The sequence below is a fragment of the Berghia stephanieae genome, chromosome 9 (genome assembly GCF_034508935.2).
Source record: "Berghia stephanieae isolate SIO BIC M18660-M18661 chromosome 9, UCSD_Bste_1.3, whole genome shotgun sequence".
Classification (NCBI taxonomy): domain Eukaryota; kingdom Metazoa; phylum Mollusca; class Gastropoda; order Nudibranchia; family Aeolidiidae; genus Berghia; species Berghia stephanieae.
The window spans coordinates 25,060,549-25,085,391 of NC_088368.1; the positions used below are offsets into that span (position 1 = coordinate 25,060,549).

General features: G+C 35.3%; 1 protein-coding gene across 1 annotated transcript in view; it reads right to left on the minus strand.

Annotated features, from left to right (window-relative positions):
- LOC144979919 (uncharacterized) overlaps nucleotides 1-24,843 on the minus strand; it is a 37,585-nt gene that overhangs the window by 11,332 nt on the left and 1,410 nt on the right. Inside the window, exons 2-17 of the mRNA XM_078927199.1 lie at nucleotides 23,555-23,771; nucleotides 22,208-22,384; nucleotides 20,832-20,913; nucleotides 19,949-20,088; nucleotides 19,218-19,264; nucleotides 15,950-18,707; nucleotides 9,366-15,005; nucleotides 8,815-8,880; nucleotides 7,963-8,041; nucleotides 5,953-7,156; nucleotides 4,608-4,786; nucleotides 3,853-3,981; nucleotides 2,515-2,586; nucleotides 1,697-1,790; nucleotides 758-916; nucleotides 68-247 (exon numbers count right to left, since the gene is read on the minus strand). Coding sequence (XP_078783325.1) covers nucleotides 68-247; nucleotides 758-916; nucleotides 1,697-1,790; nucleotides 2,515-2,586; nucleotides 3,853-3,981; nucleotides 4,608-4,786; nucleotides 5,953-7,156; nucleotides 7,963-8,041; nucleotides 8,815-8,880; nucleotides 9,366-15,005; nucleotides 15,950-18,707; nucleotides 19,218-19,264; nucleotides 19,949-20,088; nucleotides 20,832-20,913; nucleotides 22,208-22,384; nucleotides 23,555-23,678 — 11,130 coding nt within the window. The 5' untranslated portion in view covers nucleotides 23,679-23,771. The remainder of the gene's footprint in view (nucleotides 1-67; nucleotides 248-757; nucleotides 917-1,696; nucleotides 1,791-2,514; nucleotides 2,587-3,852; nucleotides 3,982-4,607; nucleotides 4,787-5,952; nucleotides 7,157-7,962; nucleotides 8,042-8,814; nucleotides 8,881-9,365; nucleotides 15,006-15,949; nucleotides 18,708-19,217; nucleotides 19,265-19,948; nucleotides 20,089-20,831; nucleotides 20,914-22,207; nucleotides 22,385-23,554; nucleotides 23,772-24,843) is intronic.

A 24,843-nucleotide genomic window follows, 5' to 3' on the forward strand; every position in this document is an offset into this window, starting at 1 on the left:
GGTAATAGTCGGTATCTCTACACGATGCATGCAAGGGACTGGAACCCCCAATCTATACAATACATACCATGACAGGATATATTCTGGACACAACGACATCCACACATCCAACTATCCCACCATCAGGGTGGAGGGAAGACAAAGGGACACACAATGACATAGGGTTGGATTGGAACCCCAATCTGCTGATCCAAGGGACTGGACGTGTACTGTTGGCACGTAAGGACAGTCTTACATCTTCTCCCATCTGTAATAATGTGATAACAATTGAGCTTTAAAAAAAAAAATGAGCTTTTAAATAGCACAATATCCACTAAACGAGCTCAAAGTGCTTTCCAAGGGGTCCCTGACCAACAGCAACATTAAACATTTAGCATTGAACATGACAACTGTTAGGCGATATTACAACTTTTTTTTCGTACAGAGATAATGCTGTTAACGGCCAGGTACTCATTTTACGGTGAGGGAATGTGAGTAAAAATGTGATACCAAAAAAAAAACTAATGTAAAACAACTCTGAGAATATATATTAACTAATCAAATTGTGCAAGTACACTAAAAGAGTGTATGATTTAAAAATTGAAAAATGTGTTCAATACTCAACAAATTGCTACAGACGTACAATGAACGAAAATGTGTAAGAATATTCATTTTTTATGTATGGGTGGCAGTACTGGATGACTCAAAGGCGAAAGGCGCTAAGTTGAAAGATGCGAAGTCAAGTCAAGTTAAGTTAGATCACACTCACACCCCTTACCTCCAATGGGGAACAACCCTGTCCGGCACCTTCCAGCTCAGCTCCTGTTGTGACAAACTTGACCCCAACACTCAGCCTTGACCTTGACACTAGATTAGAAAGGGGTGTGTCCACTTTGGACCAGATGGAATACCAGCCGTCTGTCATCTCCAGTAATGTCTTTGGGATAGAACAAAAAAAAATAAAAAATTAATGGATATAATTTTTGTATACAATACACATGTTGGTGAAAAACCTTCAAAAACTTATACAACTTTATTATGAAAAAGGAGGCATAACCTGAGACCAAAAAAAAGTGAAAGGCAGCTTTATATCAGTACTCTTAAGGTTACCATGACAGATGCACATGTAATTTTCATAGGCCATTCAAATTCTGAAGAAACCATTATTTGAATCAGAGCTCACTTGGACAATATCTGTGTTAAAATGCTCTTCCAATTAACTTACTCAACCCTAGCCTTTTCTATTTCAACGCCGTCCCAAGACATTTTGGGTACTTTTCAGAATTGAAAAAAAAAAAAAAAAAAAAAAAAATATATATATATATATATATATATATTCATTAACTCAATCTAAAAGAAAATTGGCATGTACATAGTTTTACATTATAACATAACATGTTTAAAGGCTTAATTTAGAATTATATCCTTTAAAGACCTTTGATATGAAAAATACAAAGTGATAAACCAATTAAATCATCAAAGATTCATTAATCAAATGAGTTAAGAAAACATTAAATTTCTTCAACTACAAATATTGTGTAAAAATATAAAAAACAGTATTAAAGTAGACGGAATAATTTGCCTCAAAAAATGTAAGCATTGATGGGGTAAAAGTAACCGCAGTCAAAAGCTGAGATAATCGTTGTTAAAGGTTGCATGAGTTAAGAGGCTACTACTGTATCGTGACTCCATGTCACCTTTAATCTTTAATATTTACCTGGCCATTTGCATCCTTCTTCATGCCAGCCACACATAACACCATTCTCTTGGCAGATGTGTCGTCTTTTTCAATAATCTTTTTTATGGCGCTCCTGAAACAATAGATTGTATGTAGATGGGTAAAGTCTCTGTTTATGAATTCACAACTTGAGAAAAAGTGATTGTTATTTCTAAAAATTCGTAGAATTACGAAATTTTGGTTCCAATTTCAGAACTTCATCAGCCTCTTCAAGTCATTAAAAAACGTATTGAAAATGAAAGTTTTGATGCCTGGCAGAACACATGATTTAAAGGATTTTGAAGTGTTATTTAATCAGTGTCAGGGTAAAATTGTTGCTTTTTTAAAGTTAAGTATAAGTGACTAAATTTTTATTTCCTAATAATTACGAATTTACAAATTGTCAAGTAGGCAGGTCTGCTACTACTGCTATAAAGCCATGTTTAACTCTTTCAACCTCATTGGCCGCACTGTGCAGCCAGAGCAGAATCTGTTCTACTGGCCAATGGCCACACTGTAATGGCCGCACAGTGCGGAGGTTTAAAGGCAAAAACAATAATGTAATCCAATACTACTTTCTATAAAAGTACTATAAATTAAACCAATGATAACATTTCTTTCATCAGAACATTCAATTGGCCCTAGGGGGTATTTTAATTAAGATTTTATGCCGAATTCGAATGTCGCTTTGTCTTAGCTTGTCATTCTCATGCTGCCTCAATCAGGGGTCAGCCATTTTATGGTGGAAATACGAATATAGTCTCAGCGCTGAAAAAGTTAATACTATCTTTAATATTACTATATCCTATTGTCATTACCTGTGCGCCCGATCGATCTCCCTGTCACAACGATACTTCAGCTGTAACATGACCATGTGAGGTGTCAGAGACCTGGGGGATTTGTAGTAGTCATGAGTCAATAAAACTGAAAACTTTCAGAAAAGCCATTGAAATTAGCATATGTCTCATTTATCTTAGAGGTAAAATTGAAAAAACTACGAGGGACAAATAGAAGCCCATTTATGATACATTTTAAAAGAAAATCAAACAAAAAACGAGTAATAAATAACAATGTGAAATTGAATGTAAAAAAGTGAAACACTAACATTGCAAATGTGATACAATCTGGACATGAACGGGCAAAATTCAGCTCCCAAAAATCTGTATATATAACAGACTTGCCACCAACTCCAACCATTTGAAAAGATTTATCATATTTTTCCAAAGATCTATGATAATTTTCTCATATTTTCCCCCCAAAAATCATATTTTCAAAACGTGCAAGCATTCAAAATTTCAAATTTATCATTCATTGATTGATTGTGACTTATCAAGCTAGTGGAGTGTAGGAAAACCCTTAAATTACAATGACAAATATCTGTCTGGCTGGTCAGATTCTCATCTAGGAGGAGACAACATTTAATGACCTTCAATTATAATAATAATAATCGGACAGATTTATTGTGCACCAAACATCCCTTCAGCTGGACGGCTCTGGGGGCATAACATAGATTAAGCCCTAACACACTACACAAACAATGCTAATTATACACATAATCAAAAGAAAGCCTGTCGAAATAAGAATGTCTTCAATCGACGCTTGAAATCCTCTAGTGAAGACGAAGAACGTATCACAAGTGGTAGCAAATTCCACAACCCTGGACCAGAATGCTGAAAGGTGCATTCAGCAGCCTTCACTAGACAGCGGAGTGCTTTCAATTCAATTCTGCCAATTTTATCATTTTTTTGGTTACAAACTCTGACCTTTTGCATTTATCATATTTTAGTCAACATTCCCATATTATCATATTTTGGACTTCAAAGTGTATTCAAATATGAGAAATAAATACTGGTTGGCAAGCCTGCTATAGAATAATTAAATTGGTTACGTTCACAAATTTGATAGTTCAACAAAACAAGTTAAGGGGCAGCGTGGCTCAGTGGTACAGTCTTTGCTTCGTACCCAAATGGTACCGAGTTCAATCACCTGCCGCTGCGCTGTATGGCCTTGAGCAAGTCACCTCGCCCTAGCTCAATTTGCGTCACTGCACTGCGGCTGATGCCTGGGTTATTCCAGTCTTCCCTTGGAATAGACCCTTGAGACAAATTTCCCCTGTGGGATGAATGAAGGGAATTTTATTTTACTTATTTATTTACCTTCCAGCACAGGCATTTGGAAAGCAGACCTCGTAAGCTGCCAACTTCCAAACAATCCATCTGTAGTGATTTCTCACCCAAGGCTCGTCTACAAGATTTGGGTCCACTCCATCTAGGGTGAGAAAAGCTCTGGAAAACATGGAGAATACCACAGAATTGAATTAGGAATTTCATTTGTATTGTAATCTGCAAGGCAAACAAAATTAGCTCGTTTATATTGCAAAATCTTAACTAATGTCCACTTCCACCAGATCTAACAGATCCAGCTACCCAATCATTGACGGGTGGACAAATCGGTCCCTTTGAATGTGAAGTGAGTGCTCTACCAAGTGGACGATCGGGACCCCCACCAATGCCATTAAAGAGGTACAAAAAAAGAACAGCAGAGCATATATCTGCAAAGACTCATTGCCAAACACAAAACTACGGCTTTATCACTTATTCAGAAACAGGGCATTGGTCAATAGATAAAAAGAAAACAAAACTATAAACAATGTTTAAGATTATGCACAATAAAACCATTAGATGTATAAGAGGCCAAAACTAATCATAAATACTTTTTCCCTCCAACCATCCTCTGAGATGAAATTGTTAAGACAATGCGGTGTTGCTATACTAAGATAAATATGAATACACTCATATAGAACATTTTTATATCTTTATGAGCCTCAAAATACGTCATTGATTCAATTTAATTTGTAATAAATCAATATCTATAAACTTTTTCCCTTTATTTTACTTTTACGATATGTTACCTATAGAACTGGTGACATCCAGCAAACCCCTTCCCATCATGTACTAGGAAAGCTCCATCCCCCACCAATATAGATGAGGGAACTCCAGCAGGGTAGAATCTTCTCAAGTCAAACTTGTAGTCTGCTGCATTCCCACTGTTAACAGACAGGGTGGTCTCAGACACGTCTTGCTGTAGTAGCTTGATAATACATAAATTAATAAAAATTCTCCAGTACATGTGATCTATTGTTTCACTGTGGTATGATGTCAAAGTGAATTAAATAGAGAGTAAACATTGAAAATGTCGTCACAAATAAGAAATTTGAGTTGTCTCAGACATGCCATAAGCAGTCAATGAAAAATTCTGTATATTTTTTGTAAAAATTTTGAATTTAAATAAATAAATATGTCTCAATACAAAATAAGAGAGGTTACCACCGCAACTTCCATGAATAATATCAACGGCTGTTTTCTTAATCTTGTACTTTTCTCTCTGCTTTGTTTGGCACTGTTTCAGTTTCATACACACTTTTTCAGATCTTTATTTTACATCAGTACCTGCTCCCTAATTTGTCACTGGAATAGCCTAGGAATCAGCTGGGGTAATAATGAGCCATTTTAATCAAAGCTTTTGTGAAAGTCAACAGAAATAATACTATAAGACTAAGACACACAACTAAATGGCAAAGATGAGAAAATATAAATGAGTAAACAAAAAATTCAACTTACAATTCCTGTCCTACCATTAAAAAAAAAAATTTGCAAATGCGGAAAAATCCCCATCCCTTATGAGTTATGAGAATGGGGAAAATATTTTGAGCATTTATATATAGTGTAATATTCAATAAATGTTCTCAAAGCACTTTACTAAGAGGTTACCTAGCCAATAGCAACAATTGACATGTAGGACAAGATATGATGCCTATTCACTGTTAAGCGACATTACAATTTATTTCTAAAAGAGACAATGCTGTTAACGAGTTAATGAGTATGGTTAGAGAATGGGTGTTGAACCAAGGACCTTTCAGTCCAAAGCCGAGTGGCATACCACAAGGCCACAGTGCCGCAAAGGATAAAGTATTCCACTTCTAAACCTCTATCTAGAAACCAGAGTTCGAACCCTGCTATCAGAATCTTATTTTCTCTTTGAGCAAGAAACTAATTCCTATTGCTCTCATGCAGCATTGCAATGCAGCTAATACCTGGGTTCTTTCAATCTTCTCTTGGGATAACCCTAAAGAAGAATTATCCCTGTGTATAAAAATCTGAGATATAAATATATATATAAATGAAATCTTCTCAGATTTTCATCTTAAACCAGTGCCTGCTCCCTAACTTTTTGATTGACGATGAATAAAGTCATACCTTCTCTCGTGTAGGCCTCCAGTTCCGTGTAAATGACTCATCTCTCAAAGACTGCAAATCATATCTTTCTCCATTCCCCATTTTTTTTGTGGTAGTGGCCTCCCTTTGTTCCATCAGCCTCCCAGGACGAGGAGTAATTTTCCTCTTCTTCTTATCACGAATGATCTTTTCCTGGTTCATTCGGGCTTCAGTCAAACCGGTCACATCTATTCCAGCATTCCCTGTTTTTCCACTACTATCTCCTCCACGATGGACACAAGCAATACTACCAACACAATTATGACTATAGTTTCCGACAATATCTGAATCACTCTGTTTACAATCATTGACACAGCTTTCATGACACAGTCCATTTTTGTTACTTGATTCAATAATCCTTATATGTTCACAGCTATTATGAGCTGATAGACTTTTATCACTTTTATTTCCACAGGCATTACTATCAGTTATAGAAATTGCACTTTTATGAGATCCTCCACAAACACTACTATCCCAACCACCACCACCACCAACACTACCATCATCATGAGCAACCAATGATTTATGATAATCAACATCACCTATCACAGACACGCATCCAATCTGAGTGCTAATATTCGCACACAGAAATTTATTCTCTTCCTCATCATCAAGTTCATTACTAGCAACTACGGCATTTCCAACACAAGAATTGACTGAGGAAACTAGCCTCATATTCCCCACCTCATCATCTCTCTTTCCTGGCACATCACCTTTGACTTCTGATACTTTCAAACTTGGAAGATTGACAGATTTAGCACAGTTCATTTTTCCGATAATCCCGTCTTCACTTAGTGATTTATAAGGTTCTGAATACAAATGAGTAGTCTCTGTAAATTTGGGATTGGACTTATTCAGTCTGGTGGAATAACAGACATTACTCCTATCAAGCCGAGATCTTGATTTGGACATGAAAATTGGACACTTGCCGCTGTGAGTAGCACTGTAGCCTTCTGATACAGTATTATTAGTTGTAGACCCCACATTAATATCTCCATCACTATTATGTTGTTGTTTTGAAAGCAAGGATGTTGATGTTGATGCTGGTGGGATAAATGATGATGATGCTGACGGCTGTGTAGTTGATTTTGCATTTGTTTTAACATGACAAGAAGTTGGAGTTCTGCCATGTGATGTAATTGCATTTGTAGTAGATTGTAATCTGTCAAAGTTCATTGGTGAGAGCCTGAATAAAGAGAGAAAAATCAGCACAAAAGATTAATCACGTCTAAAATTGATTAAAATTTATAATCCTGATTTCCATTTTAGCAGACTATAGCATAAACAGATTAATCCCCCCAGACAATTATCCCCCCCCCCCCCCCCCCCCTATCATGTATTATTCATCCATTCTTTATTGAACATTATTGATTTGCTAAGGCTTTGATCACTGTAGGCTTCAACATCCAAAAAAGTTTTCAGACCATATTCTTGTCAGAGCGTAGCCTTCGTAAACAGTAAAATTTCAGTGTAACCTCACCTCACCTCATATCTTCACCAGACGCTCAATTGGTAGAGCACTCATTAACACGCAAAGGGATGGAGATTGATCCCAGAAGAAGTCGAGATTTTTTTTTTTGAGACCTCCTTGTCCACCTAGCAGTGATTAGTTGGTTGAGTCTATTTGATCTGGTGGAAAGAACTTTGTGATAGCCTAGCATCCTATCCAAAGAGTAGCAAGCAATTGCTATTGTCCATTTCACCCTAAAGACATCAGGATAAACTCTGGCTCCATGACATTTATGACTCTGAATGACTACATATATGTGAAAGTTCGATTTTTTGTCAGTCAATTTAAAAGATTATATATAAAATATTCATTCTCCTCAATAAAAATGAAACATCAAAATTTAGCCCAAGTCCAACATTTTGACTCTAAATTCAGTTTTCAGCAAATTATTAACCCAGAGATAATTTTTGGGGCAGTTGAACACTCTTGCATTGTTCTGAGTTTCGCTTTAATTTTCTAAAAACCGAATAAAAACAACTTACGTTTGTTCCCCTGTCAAAGTATTGGAGAAGACAGACCTCAGTCTTTTCCTCTTGATACCTGGACGGTCACTCAGGACTTCTGGTCAATTAAAATTTTAAAACAAGCAGAATTTAGTCCATCTTGATTTCATCCCCATAAAACTACATGAATAAATAGATAAAAATAAATCATTCAATGAAAATAAATTTATTTATCTGTCTATAAATAACATCAACCGCAATACTCAGCCTGACTGGATTAGTCAATTTAGATGAAGATGAATAAATCTGACAATTGTCATTAATGTAAAAATTGCTGCTCGAAGCTCATTCATTTGATCTGTTTTTGTAATTAAATTGAAGCTTACATTCAATTTCACATTGTTATTTACAATTGCCATTAGGAAAAAATAGAAAAAAATCCTTTGGTTGCTTTGACAGAATCTAAATCTCATTTCAAACTTTTTTTTTAAACAGCTGATGTCTGGAATGATTCCAGTCAATTTCCCTTAGAAAAGACCCTGAAGACAAATTTCCCCCAAGGGATGTATCTAAACTAATTTTTGCCTTAAGCCGTTTTTTTCATGAATCATAGTTTTAAACCACATCAAACATGGTGTTCAATAATGTGTAAAATAAGATCCATTGTTAAAGAAATCAAAAAGGAATTTTCACGATTTTTTTAATCTTAAACTTTGCCTAAAAAAATGCTAAGCTATAAGAAAAAAATCTGCCCCCCCCCCCCCCCCCCCCCCTTCTTTACACACAATCCACCACACTTTTTCTTCCATATCAATAATGATTTTATCATTAAGAGTGGAAAGTCTGTAAATGGAATATATATTTCTAGTTGCTTTGCACTTGCAATTTTACCTTCAATTTTTGATACCAAAGGCCTTTTCTTCAGTGACAGTTGGTTAGAGTCATCTCTCTTTGCCCCTGAAATACAAAATATTGACGATGAATGAATACATTTTGCTCACAAAGATTCACAATGATTAAATATGTTCTGTTAAGGTTAAGTTTTAAAGATGAATGAAAAATCTTACGATACATCAACAGAGATGATAATATAATTACAAAAAGAAAATTATAAAATTAATCTTTAAAAAAATAAAATATTTGAGGTTATTAGAAAAGACCTCCTTTTGTCCAATTTGACAAAAAAAGATAATGCTATAAAGTAATTCAAGTTAAGTTCTAAAAGCTAGAACAACAATTTATCTTCCCAAGTTATTGTGATAAACAAAACAAATCTTAATAAGAAAGATGTCAATTGAATTTCAACAAATGCGAGCCTTTCTATATAGTTGGTAATAAGAGGGTTAAATAAAGCGGTTGACATCAACGAAAAATTGGTAACATTAGTTGATGAGAGAGATAAAACATGTTTTTAAAAAATGAAAAAAGAAAAAGAAACTCACCAGGACTCATACTCATAGTCAAGCATACTGTCTGCTGAGGATTTCTTTCCGGGCTAATAGGATCTCTGGTGAAGTCATCTTCTCCAACTTTTTCACTCAGTCGTCTACAACTCTGAGATTTGTTCTCCTTTCCCCGTAATAAAATCTCAGCTTGTTCCAGAGCTTTCTTTGGTATAAAGATGTCATTGACACCAGCACCTGGACTCTTTACAAAGATATGATGCTTATTTCCCTTGAAAACATTATCCTCTTTCAGCCTGTTATCATTGTCGCCAGTTTTCATCACATTTCTTTCTTGGCAATCGGTAAAAAATGACTTGGCTGCACATTTTGGACCTTCAAGCATTTCAACATCATTGTCATCGTCATTCAAAAATGATTTAGCCTTTGCCAAAGACTTTTCAGTTACTGACACTTTCGTTCCTGTAGCAGTTGAAAAACCAGTAAACATGTTGGTATCATTTCTACATGTTGAGTGGACTGAGCTTACATATTCAACATTGTGAGTTCTTGTGTGTGTTGGTGCTTCATATTTACCATCACTACTATTGTCATCATTCAAAAAGGATTTTGCTTTTTCCAAGGCATTTTCAGAGACAGAAACCTCAGAACCAGCGGCAGTTGAAAATCCTCCAAATTTAGGACCTTTGACTTTGAGCATTTCACTGTCATCGTCATTCAAAAATGATTTAATCTTTGCCAAAGACTTTTCAGTTACTGACACTTTAGTTCCTGTAGCATTTGAAAAACCAGTAAACATTTTGGTATCATTTCTACGTGTTGAATGGACTGAGCTTACATATTCAACATTGTGAGCTCTTGTGTCTGTCGGTGTTTCAGATTTACCATCACTGTTATTGTCATCATTCAAAAAGGATTTTGCTTTTTCCAAGGCATTTTCAGAGACAGAAACCTCAGAACCAGCGGCAGTTGAAAATCCTCCAAATTTAGGACCTTTTACTTTGAGCATTTCACCATCATCGTCATTCAAAAATGACTTTGCCTTTGCTAAAGCCTTTTCAGTTACAGATACTTTAGTTCCCGCAGCAGTTGAAAAACCAGCAAACATTTTGGTGTCATTTTTACTTGAAGGGACAGAGCTTAAACCATCACCATTATTGTCATCATCATTGTCATCATTCAAAAAGGACTTTGCTTTTACCAGGGCGTCCTCAGACACAGAAACCTCATATCCAGTGGCAGTTGAAAATCCCATAAATCTTTTCGTGTATTTTAGGTCAGTGTTCTTTGAATTACTTTCAAAATCAGACTCAATGTGTAAATTGTCATCATGTAAATATGTTTTAGCTTTTTCAATGATTTTCTTGAAGTCAGAAATGCCAGCTCCTGTTGCATTGGATAAGTCAGGGACATCCTTATCATCATTGCACTCACCTCGATTGAAACCTGTTCTTTCTTGATCTATTTTGTCTCCTTCCAATGCCAAAACATTGTCATCATCATTTAAAAAACGTCTTGCAACACTCAGAGCATTTTCAGATAGTGAAATTGTATCACCAGCAGCAGTTGGAAAACAAAGAGAATTCTTGCTGCATTCTCTTTGATTAATTTGGATATCTGGTTCTGATGTCCCTTCTACGTCGTCATTCAAAAATCTTTTGGCATTTACCATGGCTTTTTCAGACACTGAGACTTTTGACCCAGCCGCAGTTAAAAAACCAATAAACTGCTTCTGTTCACTACCACAGTTTTCAGTTTGATGAATTGACCTGCTCTCATTAGATGTATCTGTTAACCCAGCCTCAGCCTTGTTCAAACAACACTCTGCAATTTTCAGGCATTCTCCCGAGAGAGAATCTTCAAACTTTGATGCAGTGAAAAATTCAATCATTTTAACAGGGGCTTTCTTTTCTTCAAGAGGATCACTTACAGTTCTATATCTATTTTTAGTTAACATTGCATCGTCAGGGCTACTTAAATTACTCTTAGCTTTTTCAAAAGATTTCTTCGATATTCTATCCTGAATACCACCATAATCACTTTTCTCTCCTATCATTGTCACACGACTCAAATCTTTTTGATTGTCTGCATCTTCATTGTCTATCAATGCCATCATTTCCTCATCACTACTGTTCAAAAAACTCTTTGCATTTTCTGATGCAGCAGGGCTGACACCACTAGCCAAGCTTTTGAGATTTATTTCAGAATTTCCAATACCATGATTGTCTCGATTCAAACTCTGTCTTGTTGATGATGTGAAATCATCTTCATTCAAAAATTTTCTTGCTCTTTCCAAGGCATTATCAGAAACTGACACAGAATGTCCAGCAGCTGTTGAAAAACCTATAAAAGGTTTGCTTACAGAATGAACATTTTCTCCATCAGTGTAAAATATTTTCTCTTCAATTATATTCATTCCAGCACCACTAAGACTACCGTTACTATCATAAAATCTTTGCTCATCTAACAATTTCACTGGCTCATCAACAGAAAAATCTTTATCACGAATATTGTCTCCAAATGCAATACCACTTGCTATTTTGGTATTACTATTAACACAACTATTAGTAATATTAGTATTCATATCTTCGTTTATGTCCTTGACAGATAAACCATTATCCACCATAGTGGAAGTTTTTAAGTCAATCTCTGCAATAAGTTGAGAGTCAAACTCATAGTCAAAATGAAACTCATCTCTTTCCTCCTCTTGATCGATTATCTGGTCCTTGGTCTCATCCTCTTTAAATTTTTCTTCTTTTTCACTTACTACCTCCTTAATCAAAAATTTCCTCACAGACTTTGAAAATTCACCAAGTTCCTCATACTTAGGATTACCAGCTGTACGATTATTATAATGACCAGTCTCCCCCTTTTCATCACTTTTAAAACTCTCATTTCTCAGAAAACCTTGCCTATAACTCAAATCAACTTTACCCTTTGCTGATACTGACTCAGTAACAGACACAGTTGAATTAAGATCAGTCATCACTCTACTAACTGCAGCTTCTGCCATACAAACATTTTCTTCATCACCCATATTTTCAGTTTCAATGACAGATTCCTTCAGGCCGTAATGATTCAAACTCTCAAACTCATTCAGCTCAAAATTCTTTCTAACAACATCACAACTGGAAACAGATTTAGTCTCGGTGTCAAGTCCTTTTTTGGAGACTATCTTTGGTGCTACAAACGGCCTGAATCCTTTATGTCTCTTGTCAAATTGCTGTTTCTCCTTGGGAATTCCTGTTTTACATTTCATATGATTGACATTAACAGCGCTTTGGAAACTGCCAGATGAAGTTCTATCGCTCAAACTTGATGCACTGTTCTCTGATAATTCCCCGAAACAATTTTTTCGTTTTCCTTTCACTATAGGCTCCAATTTCACACCATCTGACCCAATACTCAGGTTGTCTGAACCAACCGATTGCCAAAGAGATTCAGCCTTTTTCTTGGCTGACTCAGACAATACAATCTCCTTTCCACCAACTGTAGCAAAACTCTTGAAGAATGAACCACCTTTCTCTTTTCCATCAGACAAAAACGGCTCTCGTTTTGAATTGTGAGTATTTTCTCCAAGACAAGTAGTATCCCATAAACCATTCGCCTTTTCTATAGCTGAGTCAGACAATTTTATTTCTCTTCCTCCAGCTGTGTAAAACCCTCCTAATGCCACTCCTCTACTTACTGCAGTCTCACCTTGCAAAATCATCCCCTTTGAAGTCTCCAGTTCAGCTCTTGATTCTTCAGAACAATTTTCAAAATTGAAGGAATTCCATAGACTGCTGGCTTTTTTCTCACATTCATTTGAAAATATCATCTTCCCTGCTGCTGTTTGAAAACCCTGAACACTTATAACCCCATCTTCTTGTATTTCACTTCCAACAGTATCCATCCTCTTCCTATCATCAAATTTTTCATCAATGTTTCCACCAAGCGCATCATTTGTAGCGGTATCATCACCAGCATCCAATACAATTTGATCATTAGTATTGGTTGAACCAACAATACAACTGTCCTTTGAAATATTAGAAATATTCAAATTCTTTAAACTAGGATCATAGTTCATATTTTCTTTTCCATGCAGGGAATCAATCTGATTTTTGGTTTTGATTCCAGCAAGAATTTTACCACACTTGTCAATATTTGAGTCTTTGCCTAATGTCTCCTCTTGAGATTTTTTGGAACCTTGAGCTCTCATAAAACCCTTCATCTTCATCTTACATTTGTCAGTTGGAGAAGAAGACTTTCCTTTCAAACCTGCAAGCACAGATTCAAATTGGTCTTCAATACTTTTCTCATTTTCAACCAATAAAGATGGAGTCTTAATCACAGTTGACCCAGTCCAGTCTTCCCCTGATGTCTTTCCACGATTCAACCTGGACAAGTCTTTACCAACCTTCACAAGGCAGCTACTATTAGATTTTTGAAAACCTATCAATTCCTTACATGCATTTTTATCATTCTTTGACAAAGATGAATTCCCCTGAATTCCAGCCAAAACATTCTCAAATTCACTCTCTATGTCTTTTCTAGATATTTGATGTAATTCAGATGTTTCAGGAAGTGGATTCATCAAATTTTCATCACTACACTTTTGAAACCCTCTGTATTTTTCAGACCCTATCTTTTCCTTGTTCGATGGGGAAAACTTTCCTTTCAACCCAATGAGCACATTCTCAAATTCATCCTCAATGTCTTTGTCTGTCCTTTGACTTAATTCTGAATTCCTCGAGGTCACATCCATCTCATGACTAAAAAACATTTCATCAAAACTTTCAAGCTTCGATTTATGTGATAAAGACGGAACTTTCGACAACATTTCCAACTTCAGTTTCTTTCCAGAGTGGGATTGTTTCAATTTATCACAACTTCTTTTGAAGCTTTTATGACTGGTTTTGAAATTTTCTTGTAACTTAAAATCAGAATTAGAACTCTTATTATTCATTTCATTTCCATCACAAAAATTACCTTTCTCAATGTGATTTTCGTTCTTGTTCTGATCTAGAACAGGATCAGTATAAGCAGAAGAATTCATACCTCTGAGAGGCTTCTTACTGTGTTCATATCCAGAATCAAACTCTAAGATTCCATCACCTTGACCTGTACTATTTTTGTTAATACTATTTGTAACTCCTACCATCTGTGAAAACTCTGTCAAGTCCCACATCTGTGATGGAATATCTTCTAAATGATTGTCCATCTCCATCACATCCTCATCTAATCTCTCTGTACCACAACTACTATAATCTTTCTTATCCACCTCTACATCATCCATCCTTACAGTTTTCAAGCTCTCGTCTAACGGATTTTGCTTTTTGTTGTCAAATCCATCCACACCGTTACCACAGTCTAATCTTTCACCTTCATGGGCTATGGTATCAACCTGATGACTTATCTTTTCTACCTCAGAGACAAAGCCACTTTTTGTGCCAGCTGATACATTTCCACTATGAGCTGTATTTATCAGCCTTTCATTACCTATTACCTTATCTGATGTCTTTGCATCATCTCCGATACATCCATTTCCAATTAATAGAGAGGACTTATCCATTTCCTTTAATAACTCTCTTTCACTTTCAGTTTCTGGACACAATTCAACACCTTTGTCTGATTTTGTAATGACAACATTGTCATCATTGATGTTGTTTCCAAATATATCTGTAAACCTGGCAAAGCCTGGGGAATATAAATCACAAACAGCTCTAAATGACCATCTTTCGAATTTAGATCGACTATATCTTAATTTTCACAATTTCCATATAAGTACAACCACTTGCCAACTTCCAGTAGTATGTTTAATTGAAAATTAAAGTTTTTTTAGAAAGAGATAAGTGCTATAGATTGCCATGTAATATCTTTTTTAAAAGTAAATTGTGCTCTCGGGTGTAATATGTAGTCGATAGAGGTCATTATATCAAAAGAGATGCTGCAAAAAAGCTTGTATCATCAGTAAAAAAACAAACAATGCTGGTTGTTTTGCTAATGCTGAAAAAAAGCTTTCCAAAAAAATGATAATTAAACCATACAAAGTCAAATATTGGGTTTAAACCCTTAACAGCAGCAATTAAAACAGATCAAAATGACCATTAGATAAAAAGATACGTGAAACATAAGTTGACAAACAGTTTGTAAAGAACAAAGAAAAATAAAAAGTTTTAAAAACCTTTCTTAGCCTTTAGTCACACATTTTTTTCACAACAATACAATACTCAACTAGGAAAACCTCTTTACATCAATCAAGAGACTTTAACTTTTAGGATAATAATAATACTCATTGCCTTTCAATGTTAACACTTTTTTTTTCTCTCTCCTTTTTTCTGATCAATAAGGTTATATTATGTCCAAAATATTCAATTGCCTGTTTGACTAATAATTTGAATCACAATTTGTTAGCAGTTCAAATTTACTGTAGAAAAAATAACAGATGAAACCAATCATAATTTTGTAGATCTAGAACAGTTTTAGTCTTTCACAGATTTCAAATATTATATAACAAAATAAATCATAAAATCTTTTTTTTTTTTAAATAAATAAATAAAAACAAAAAAAAAAGAAATTGGAACAAACTGGAACCAGTTAATTCAAGTGAAAAAAAAAAAAAAGAATAATAATAATCTTACCGAGCAATCTAGGCAATGTCTTCCTTCTGTTGTTGTATTTGATGGAAGGTTCTGACCCGTTTATCATTTTCCTCTCCCTCTCACTGACACTATTCACACTGTCTGCACTATGGGTAACTGCATGAAGTAGGCTCTCTGTCACAGCCAGAGTTGTGTTAGTTTTATCATCGACATCATTGTCATCATCAAAGAGATGTTGTGCCTCATTTGACCAAAATGTACTTGACTCGTTGTCATCAATTTTACCTGATCCTTCAGTAGTCACATCCTTATCATCAGCTATAGTTTGAGTCTTGCTTTGAAATGTTGATTGAGCTAAGGATGTTATTTTCCCTGTTGATGCAGATGATGGTGTAGGAATTGTTAATGGTAATGCTGAAGACGTTGTTGAATTTGTCACAGGATAATCAGATGAAACACAAGTAGAAGCCTGATCCTGGGTTGAATAGTGGATGGTTTTGACATTATTTACAGATTCTGTTTCAGATGAGGCTAATCTTTTAACCTTTGGATAAAAGAATTTACGAGGTTTTGCACTGAGAGAAATTGATGTTGTTATGGCAGAAAGCACTGGATGATTTAAAGCAGGAGAAACAGTCACTTCGGTTGAATGACATTTGGTTCTCAAAGATGATAACAACAGTATAGAGGAATTTGAGGAGGATATTGACGATATGGAGGTGAGTGTTGATTTGGTAAAAGGCACAGTACCTAAACTAGCCAATTTGGAGGAATCAAGTGTGTTAGATTTAGAGGATACTGTACTTTGAATCATATGAGCAGATGTATTGGAGGAACATTTTATCACAGGTGTTAATATCACAGCAGCTGAACAGCTTGAAGTTTTTAGAGTGGTTGATGATGATAATGAAGTAACAAGTGATGTAGAATTTGATGACGGTTCCAAGCTTTTTTCTCCAAATATATTGGAATCTGAATGAGATACTTTAACATTTGTCGTCTTAGTCTCAACAGAAGGGAGAATGGAATTTACACCCATCATATCAGTGAGTGAAGATGCATCGTCATAAGCTGCCATCAGCAAACTATCACTGGGATCCATCATTAATTCTGGTATTTTCTCAGCTTTAAAAGAAATATGGCTTTTTACATGCTTTCTATTATCACAGATTCGATCAACAATAATGTTATTTATTCTCTTATCGGAAACACTAACTTCAGAAACACTAACTTCACTTCTTGCAGTAGTTTTATCACTCACATAATCAGAATTTTTACTCTCTTCAGTATTGACACAATCTGGAGAAAGACTTGCTCCAACAGGACTGCAAGTGGTGTCAGATGGTACATTAAAAAATTGTATTTTGTAAACATCCGCTTCGCCCAATTCATTCTGGCTATGACAAGAAGAGCACCTTTCCCTACTGTGGATACTTCCAGTCAAGTCATGTTCTTTCCCAGACTCAGTAAAGGTTTTCCCATCACTGTCCTTATCATCTCTCAGACAACTGCTAAATCTGTTGACAGCGTCTTTCTGATTCATCTTGGAGAATGTTGGGGATGAAGGTACTATAAGGGAAACCCCTTCCCATTGGCGGGTATCAGTGGCAAAATCCACTGAACTTTGGTTTGATTCAATGTGACCATCAGGCAGAGGAGTTCTGTTTAAACTATCATTTACAGTTTTGGCACAGTCATCAGCCGTGCAAACTTTACTGGTAATACAGTTTAGAGAGGAAACCATAGTATTTAAAGCAGTTGTTGCTTCACGATGATTCAATTCTTGGTTTTCAGATGTAGTTGAAGAAGCAGCAAAGCTGCAAGGTAATGAAAAACGAACTTTTCTATACTTATTAGATTTTGGAGTGTAAGGTGACTTCAGAATCGAAACTGGATTACATTGCAAGGCTGATGATCCACTGCAATGAAATGTCTTCAACTTTTTCTCAGATTTGCTTTCCACATGAAACACTCGTTTCCTATGTATGATTGGCGTAGAAACTGATGTCAAGGATTCACCATTGTTACCATAATGCTTTTCGTTATTATCACAGTTATCTCCCTTTTTCATAACACTATCTTCAATTTTTGAGCTACTTCTACAAATACCTTCATTCTCATGATACATTTTCCCATCTGGCTTGTTTCCATTCAATGTTTGAATTCGTTCATATTCAGCACAAATTATTTCATTATCATCCTCCATTGACTTCTCCCTGTCCAATAAAGCTGACAGACACAAACTGTCCGACACGTGATCGAGTTCCTGATCCTGTGACAACTGCACCATGCCTTTACCACAGTTACTCTCAAACTTTACTTCTTTTTTAACTGATTCAGTAGATATCAAAGATTTACTCTTGCTCCCTAAGTCAGCAACGAAATCATTGGAGGGACAAAATATTTTTCCACCTACTCCATCATCTTCAAGTTTGCTCTTTTCTTCTGTGTCCACTGTAACAGCTTCCATAGAAGTTATTTCATTTGATTCAACAGGACTACTGAATAAAGAATTTAAAACTGTTTCTATATGGTGCCTCTTCTCACCACTGTCCTCATCTACCTCTGGTCCTTTTTCAACACAAATAACCGTTTCTGCGTCGGATTTCAAAGTTAGGTCATTGTCGTGAACGTCAAACACTTCGTCTATCTTTCTATCACCCTCTCCTTCCTCTTCCTGTAGGATGGTGATGTCTGTTTCTTTAGTCATGTCCAAATCTGAAAGATGGAGAAGAGAGTCATCTCTCTTGTTTGGCACAATTGTCACTCCTGGTGAGAACAGCTTTCTATGTGTAACCTGAAAAGGAAGAGAGAGAGAAAAAATAATTCATTGTAAGAATTATTTGTATTAGAGGGTTTTAAAGGCAAGGCTTTGTGGGCTTGTGATATGACACTTGCCTTCAGACAGGTAGGTCCTTGGTTTGAGACCCACTCTAAGCGGTGTAAAGAAATAGGCTCTTTACTCACATTCTTTCACCACACTCAAGTGTAAAATGAGTACCTGGCATTTCAAGATATTTTTACTTTCGGACAAGCGGTGCCAAATAGTCCTCTGCCGTCAATCTGAATTTTAAGCAATGTATTTTTGTTTTTATAGTTTTAGTTATTGACAGCCATGTTTGGTGTTCTGTTCTTTTTTTAAGCTGTTAGCAGTGTTGCCAGGTACCTTTGCAAAAAACCTGCCAACTTTATGCCAGAAATCCGCCAAAATTCGCCAACTTAATCCTAAATCATGAAAGATTATTGTTTGACCCGGCTACAGTAAAATAAATCCTGGCCTGTGTAGACTGAAATAAAGACAGCTTACCTTAACCTTGACATTGGTCACATCTTCATCTTGCAGAATTGTGTCATCTGAAAGAAAACAGAGCAGTCACGTTTCATGTATTCTATGCACTGCATGGTGTCAATATATACTTTTTATTTCAGCTTTTACTTATGCATTAGAGCGAAAATTAGAGACTCACTTGGTTCACGTGTATATCATATTATGTCAGTGTAAACAAGGTGGTGTGAATTGAATTCCTAGCCTCAAACATGAAACTTATTTACTTCTCTCCCTTATGATCTACCCTGAAACTTTGTGGGGCTTTTTTAGACAGAATAAAGCATATTTTCAATTTAAAAAATAATTCTCTTATTTACTTTTCAAAAATCACAATATACTTCCTAATTTATCAATAAATGCCAAGGATGAGGGGGGGGGGGGGGGGGGGGGCATGGATACCAATTAACGTCTCTAGATCTGTTTTGTAGTAATAACAACATCATTCCACACAGCTCTTGCCAGACTCAAACTACAATTTAAAATTCAAACATTTAAAAATAACTCATAATTTGAATAGATGACAAGTTTTGCTCAATCTATTTTATTCCATAATCTGTAAATTTGCTCATATTGCCGAATTTTGGACAAAATTGTATATTATTAAAATATGCAATTTAAACTAAACATGTCATAAAAGCAATCAAATAAAATACAGTTACAGCAGTCACACTACCAACAATGACGACAGCAGTTTAACACTAGGTCCTTACTTTCTTTGTAACTGTCATTAAAAGAGGCGGAGTTAATACAAAGAGGTGTGGCCATTGCACTTGTCCATTTGACATCTGATTGGTCAGCTGCCAATTGCTCCAAAGACGGGCTGGAAGCGACGTGGGGACTCAAACCTAATCTGTAAAAATAATAGAGCAAGTGTTTAACTCAGCAAAACAACCCCTTTTTAAGTTGATGTCAAAGAAAGAAAACAGATGATAACAGCATATTTACGTGAAAAAAATCAGAACTGCAAGAAAAAAAAAAAACTCTATATCCACCCAAATACGTGATTTCGACCATTAATTTATGTGAATTTTCCTCAGACTCAGTCAGACTGAGCATTTCTGTTGATGTTGCACATATAAAATAATTCTAATAATAATTGATAAAGACAAAAATTGCAACTTCAATGTTTAAGGATTGATAGTTTTATCGAATTAATCACATATAGCTATTTTTTGCAACAATATAAAATAAATAATAATAATAATAAATAAATGGTTAAACGAATAGAAATTTATTCAACCAATACTTCTCAAAAGCATTGATTCAAAAATCAAAATCTGAATATGACCAATGTCCACTCAAATAAATTTATCTGGCAATTCAGCAATTTCACACGTTGTGAAATTCATAGGACATTTCATCATTGAGGAAGTGTTATCTGTACACAATGTGTGGCAACCCCTAATACAATCCATCATTTTATCTGTGCACACTTCTTCATGACTCAAGTCCCGCATGAGATCAAAATTCTAATCTTTTTATTTTCATTTATAAATAAACAAAATGGTAACCTGAAAAGAAAAAAAAAAAAAATCCCCCAAAAACTAAGCTTTTATACAGCACACAATGTCAAATGTGCTCAATTTGCTTTACCTAATTAAGCTTGGAGTGTCTCCTTGAAATCTTTTGGACAGGGGATCAGTCAGCAGAGTCTCACTTAAGTTACATCTGGTTCCTGCAAAAATAAAATATATAAAAAAAATGTACTAATTTCACTTCTAATTAAAACAAATAAAAAATTTGATTAAAATCCTCTCAATCTGTCCTCAGAAGAAAATGTTATTTAGAGTTTATCTCAAGAAAATCCTAGATAAACCAGGCATCAGCTGCAGTGCAGCGAGCGGGACACTGCAAAGTCAGCAATAGGGGATGTGTTTCTTGCTCAAGGGGAAAAAAAATCAGATATCAAAACGGTTTAGTTTTGTTATAGCTCTCCACTCATCTTACCCATGTTATTTCTCATCAAGAGCTATCGTGTTATTTCTAATCAAGAGCTATCGTGTTATTTCTCATCAAGAGCTATCCTTATTTACACCAATGGTTGAAAACTTAACCGACATAAAAATTTCCGACTTCATTTGTGTCCTACATTTCGTTTTTTTTTTTAAATTTTAAAAGAAAAACTGAGATGAGTATTTCCTTGAACTCCTATGCTTTTTTAAATAAGATAATAGGAATGCCTCATAATGTGTTTGCTATTATGCCATTGTAAAATAGGGGTTTCTCCAAAACAAAATCTTCATATAAGGAAGGATATAATAATCAATGTTCCTCCATAACCTCTCGTTGCCATGCCTGGAAAGCTATCTATTAACACGGATGCATATTTTTACTATCACCCTTTGGTATGAGGCCCTTGTTGTTCAATCAACATACAAAGCTTACAACTTTAAAAATTACGTCGGACATTGTATATTTTATCAAAACTAGTCAAATAAACATTTCAATGGTTCTATCTCTACTAAAAAATCTACAGCTCCTGTCATTGAAGGAGAACCATGAACCAGCAAACCGTAACCAACATAAGTGCTGCAGCAATTAGCCCAACGCATCCTGAGCATCTCATAATTTTAACACAAGGGATTTTAAAATATGCACTATGTCTTCAGGCACTGCGATGCAATTCTTTCAAAAGCGTGCCAAAATAGTGTGATAAATACTCACTAACTGTGGGGCTGACCTATTTGTCTGTTTGGCATGTACTAAAGATAGCTATGGATATAAAGGTTTTCCAGGCCTTTTTATTGACTTGAAATAAACAGTCAAGGTGGTGAAACAGGCATGGTAGATAATAGTCTGGTAGATTAATGTTGAGTAACGCAAGGACCATCAATTAAGATTGGTGTGCTTAATTGGGATAAAACCAATTGGATGAAGAAAGATAAATCTATTTATTTATTACTTATAATATGGTTATTTCCAAAAAAAAAAAAAAAAAAAAAAGCAATTCTTAATAATAATAACCAAACCTGGGACTGAGTAGCGTCCACCCCTTGGACAAGGAGACCAAAGGGAATGACCAGAGACAACATTCGTTGATGCATCACCTCTGGATGAGGGTTGACATTCCACATGGGATAATGATGATGATAATTGCTTCTCTGTCAAGTCATCAAACCAACTTAGGCTGACATCTTTTTCAACATCTAGCAAAAGAGAAATGAAATAAAGATTAAAGATTTCAAAAAGTTTCCAAAGAAATTTTATAAAACCTTTTGACTGAACAATTGTCTCATAACGGTGTTACATCAGTCAGGAATGAAACTGCTCTGTAAATTTTTATTTTATGCTTAACTTGTAAAATTTGAATCAAATGCCTTTATTGAGGAGAGTGATGTTTGTTTTTCATTCTTCAAAAGGCTAAAATTTTCCTCAATCTGATCATTTTGTTCAATCCGACATAATACCAGACTGATATACACTCACTCTGTGCAGCTATGTGCACTTGCTTTCAGATTGGAAGGTCCTGGGGTTGAGCCTTGCTCGGCACATAGTTGAGTCCTTGGAAAAGACTCTTTACTCACATTCTATCACTGTACTCAGGTGTAAAATGAGTACATATCCGTAAACAGCGTTGTTTATGTCGGAAAAAATTGTAATGTCACCTAACAGGCGTCATGTCTGGTCATACATGCTACGTGTTGCTGTTGGTCAACCCCCCTTGTATAGCGCTTTGAGCACATGTAATGATATTGCGCTATATAAAAGCTCAACAAAAAAAAACAACTCTTGGGACACAAACTCCTTACTGTAAAATCCCATACCCCCTATAGTTTGCCTGGCATTTATTATATATTATACAGTACTCGTTGGATTCTAGCACATGTTAAGGAGGAGCCAAAAAGTGTGCTAGAATACGAGTGTGCTGAAATATCTGATGTTCATGGGACGTAGACTTATCATAATTATAAAAATTCAGGTCACCCAGCTCCAATGTGCCATGTTGCAGAGCATGCTGGAAATCAGCATGCTTGAATCCAGTGAGTGCTGAACCACCAACTGCCAATGCAATCAATAACAAAAATGATTAACTATTCAAATGTATAGGCTTAGCCAATATAAATATGCATTTTTTTAAAAAGTAGTATTTCCAGCCTTATCACACATTGAATATACTTGACAATTCCAAGACAATACAAAAACAAGACTTGATTTTGTAGCTTTCATGACTAAGGTTGATACCGCTAGCTGATTACTCGTGTACCTTCTCAAAGCTAGAATAGACTTCTACTCTTAATAAAATTTGTAAAAAAAAATTGACTCCCCTTCACAAGTAATGGAAAAATACAAAACCCAAATCAGGAAATCAATTTTACCTGTAGTTTCAGATCCATCCAAAACAGCCTTCAAGAACAAGTCATCTTCATCGTCTTCAATGACCCACGGACAATTCAACGTAATGTTGGTATGAACTTTTCTACAACATTTGCACTGATCCATCTTGTCTTGGACAGCTCTTCAGACATTATTATTAAATTTACCCAATTCAACACTTTACTGTTACTACATTCCGCATCTCCACTTTGTCAGAAACTGAAAATAATAATAATAATAAAAATAATAATATTAATAGTGTAATGATTAAGATTTAGATTAAGAGGAGTGATGGTAATATTTCTATTTTCATACAAGAGAAGGAAAACTGGTGGATGAAGATTGTTTAAGTTTAAGTAGCGCTGATTTTAATTTTAAGTTTTTTTCTTATTTGATTCACTATAGAGATGGCTGTTGCTAACCATGATTGATGATAATGATTACTCAACTACATGGCAGTCACTTTATAAGGAAGAAAGAAATTAAAATTAAAGGCTGTCATTATTCACAGACACCTGTCTGGGAATAACGAAAATGTTTTAATCCCAGACAGTGTTGGCAGAAAGGTTTTATACAAAATGCTAAACTAGGCGTGAAAAATACTTCAAGGCAGGGAACAAAAGTCAGTCAAGTCAAAGTAACAGTCATCGAAATGAAAAGCGTTTTCTAACAGCATACTTGACATGATGTCCAAATTAGAACAGAACAAAATAAACGCTGTGATTATCCCCAGACACCTGTCTGGGGATAATGAAAATTCGTTATCCCCAGACACCTGTCTGGGGATAACCAAATTTCGTTATCCCCAGACACATATTTGAAACTCTGCTCTTTTAAACAATTATCCACATTCCAGAATATGAAATGTTTCCGAATGCACATAGAAATAAGGAAAGTTAATAAAATATCTATAAAAACATAAAATTAACCAACATTAAATCAGTTGTTACTACATATACACAATATGCGTAGACTTCGAAGTGGGTGTCATGGCCGATTGGTTTAGTCGTCTGCCCTGGAAGTTTTACCAGAATCGACGTTGCCGGTTCAAATCCTGGTTCTGCCACTTTTTTTTTTTTTAAATTCCGTCTTCTTTTTACAGAACGTTGCAAGGGATAAATGTCCCATCCATCCTCCCCCCACCTCTTTTTTTTTTTTTTTTGTGCGAGTCTATTGTTTTCTCCTTTTTGTTTGACCTCTTGTTCCGTTTCTGAGCATGAATGTCTTAGAATTGTTTTTTTTTTTTTTTTTTAATTATTGTTTGTTTTTTTTACTCCTCTATCTGACCATT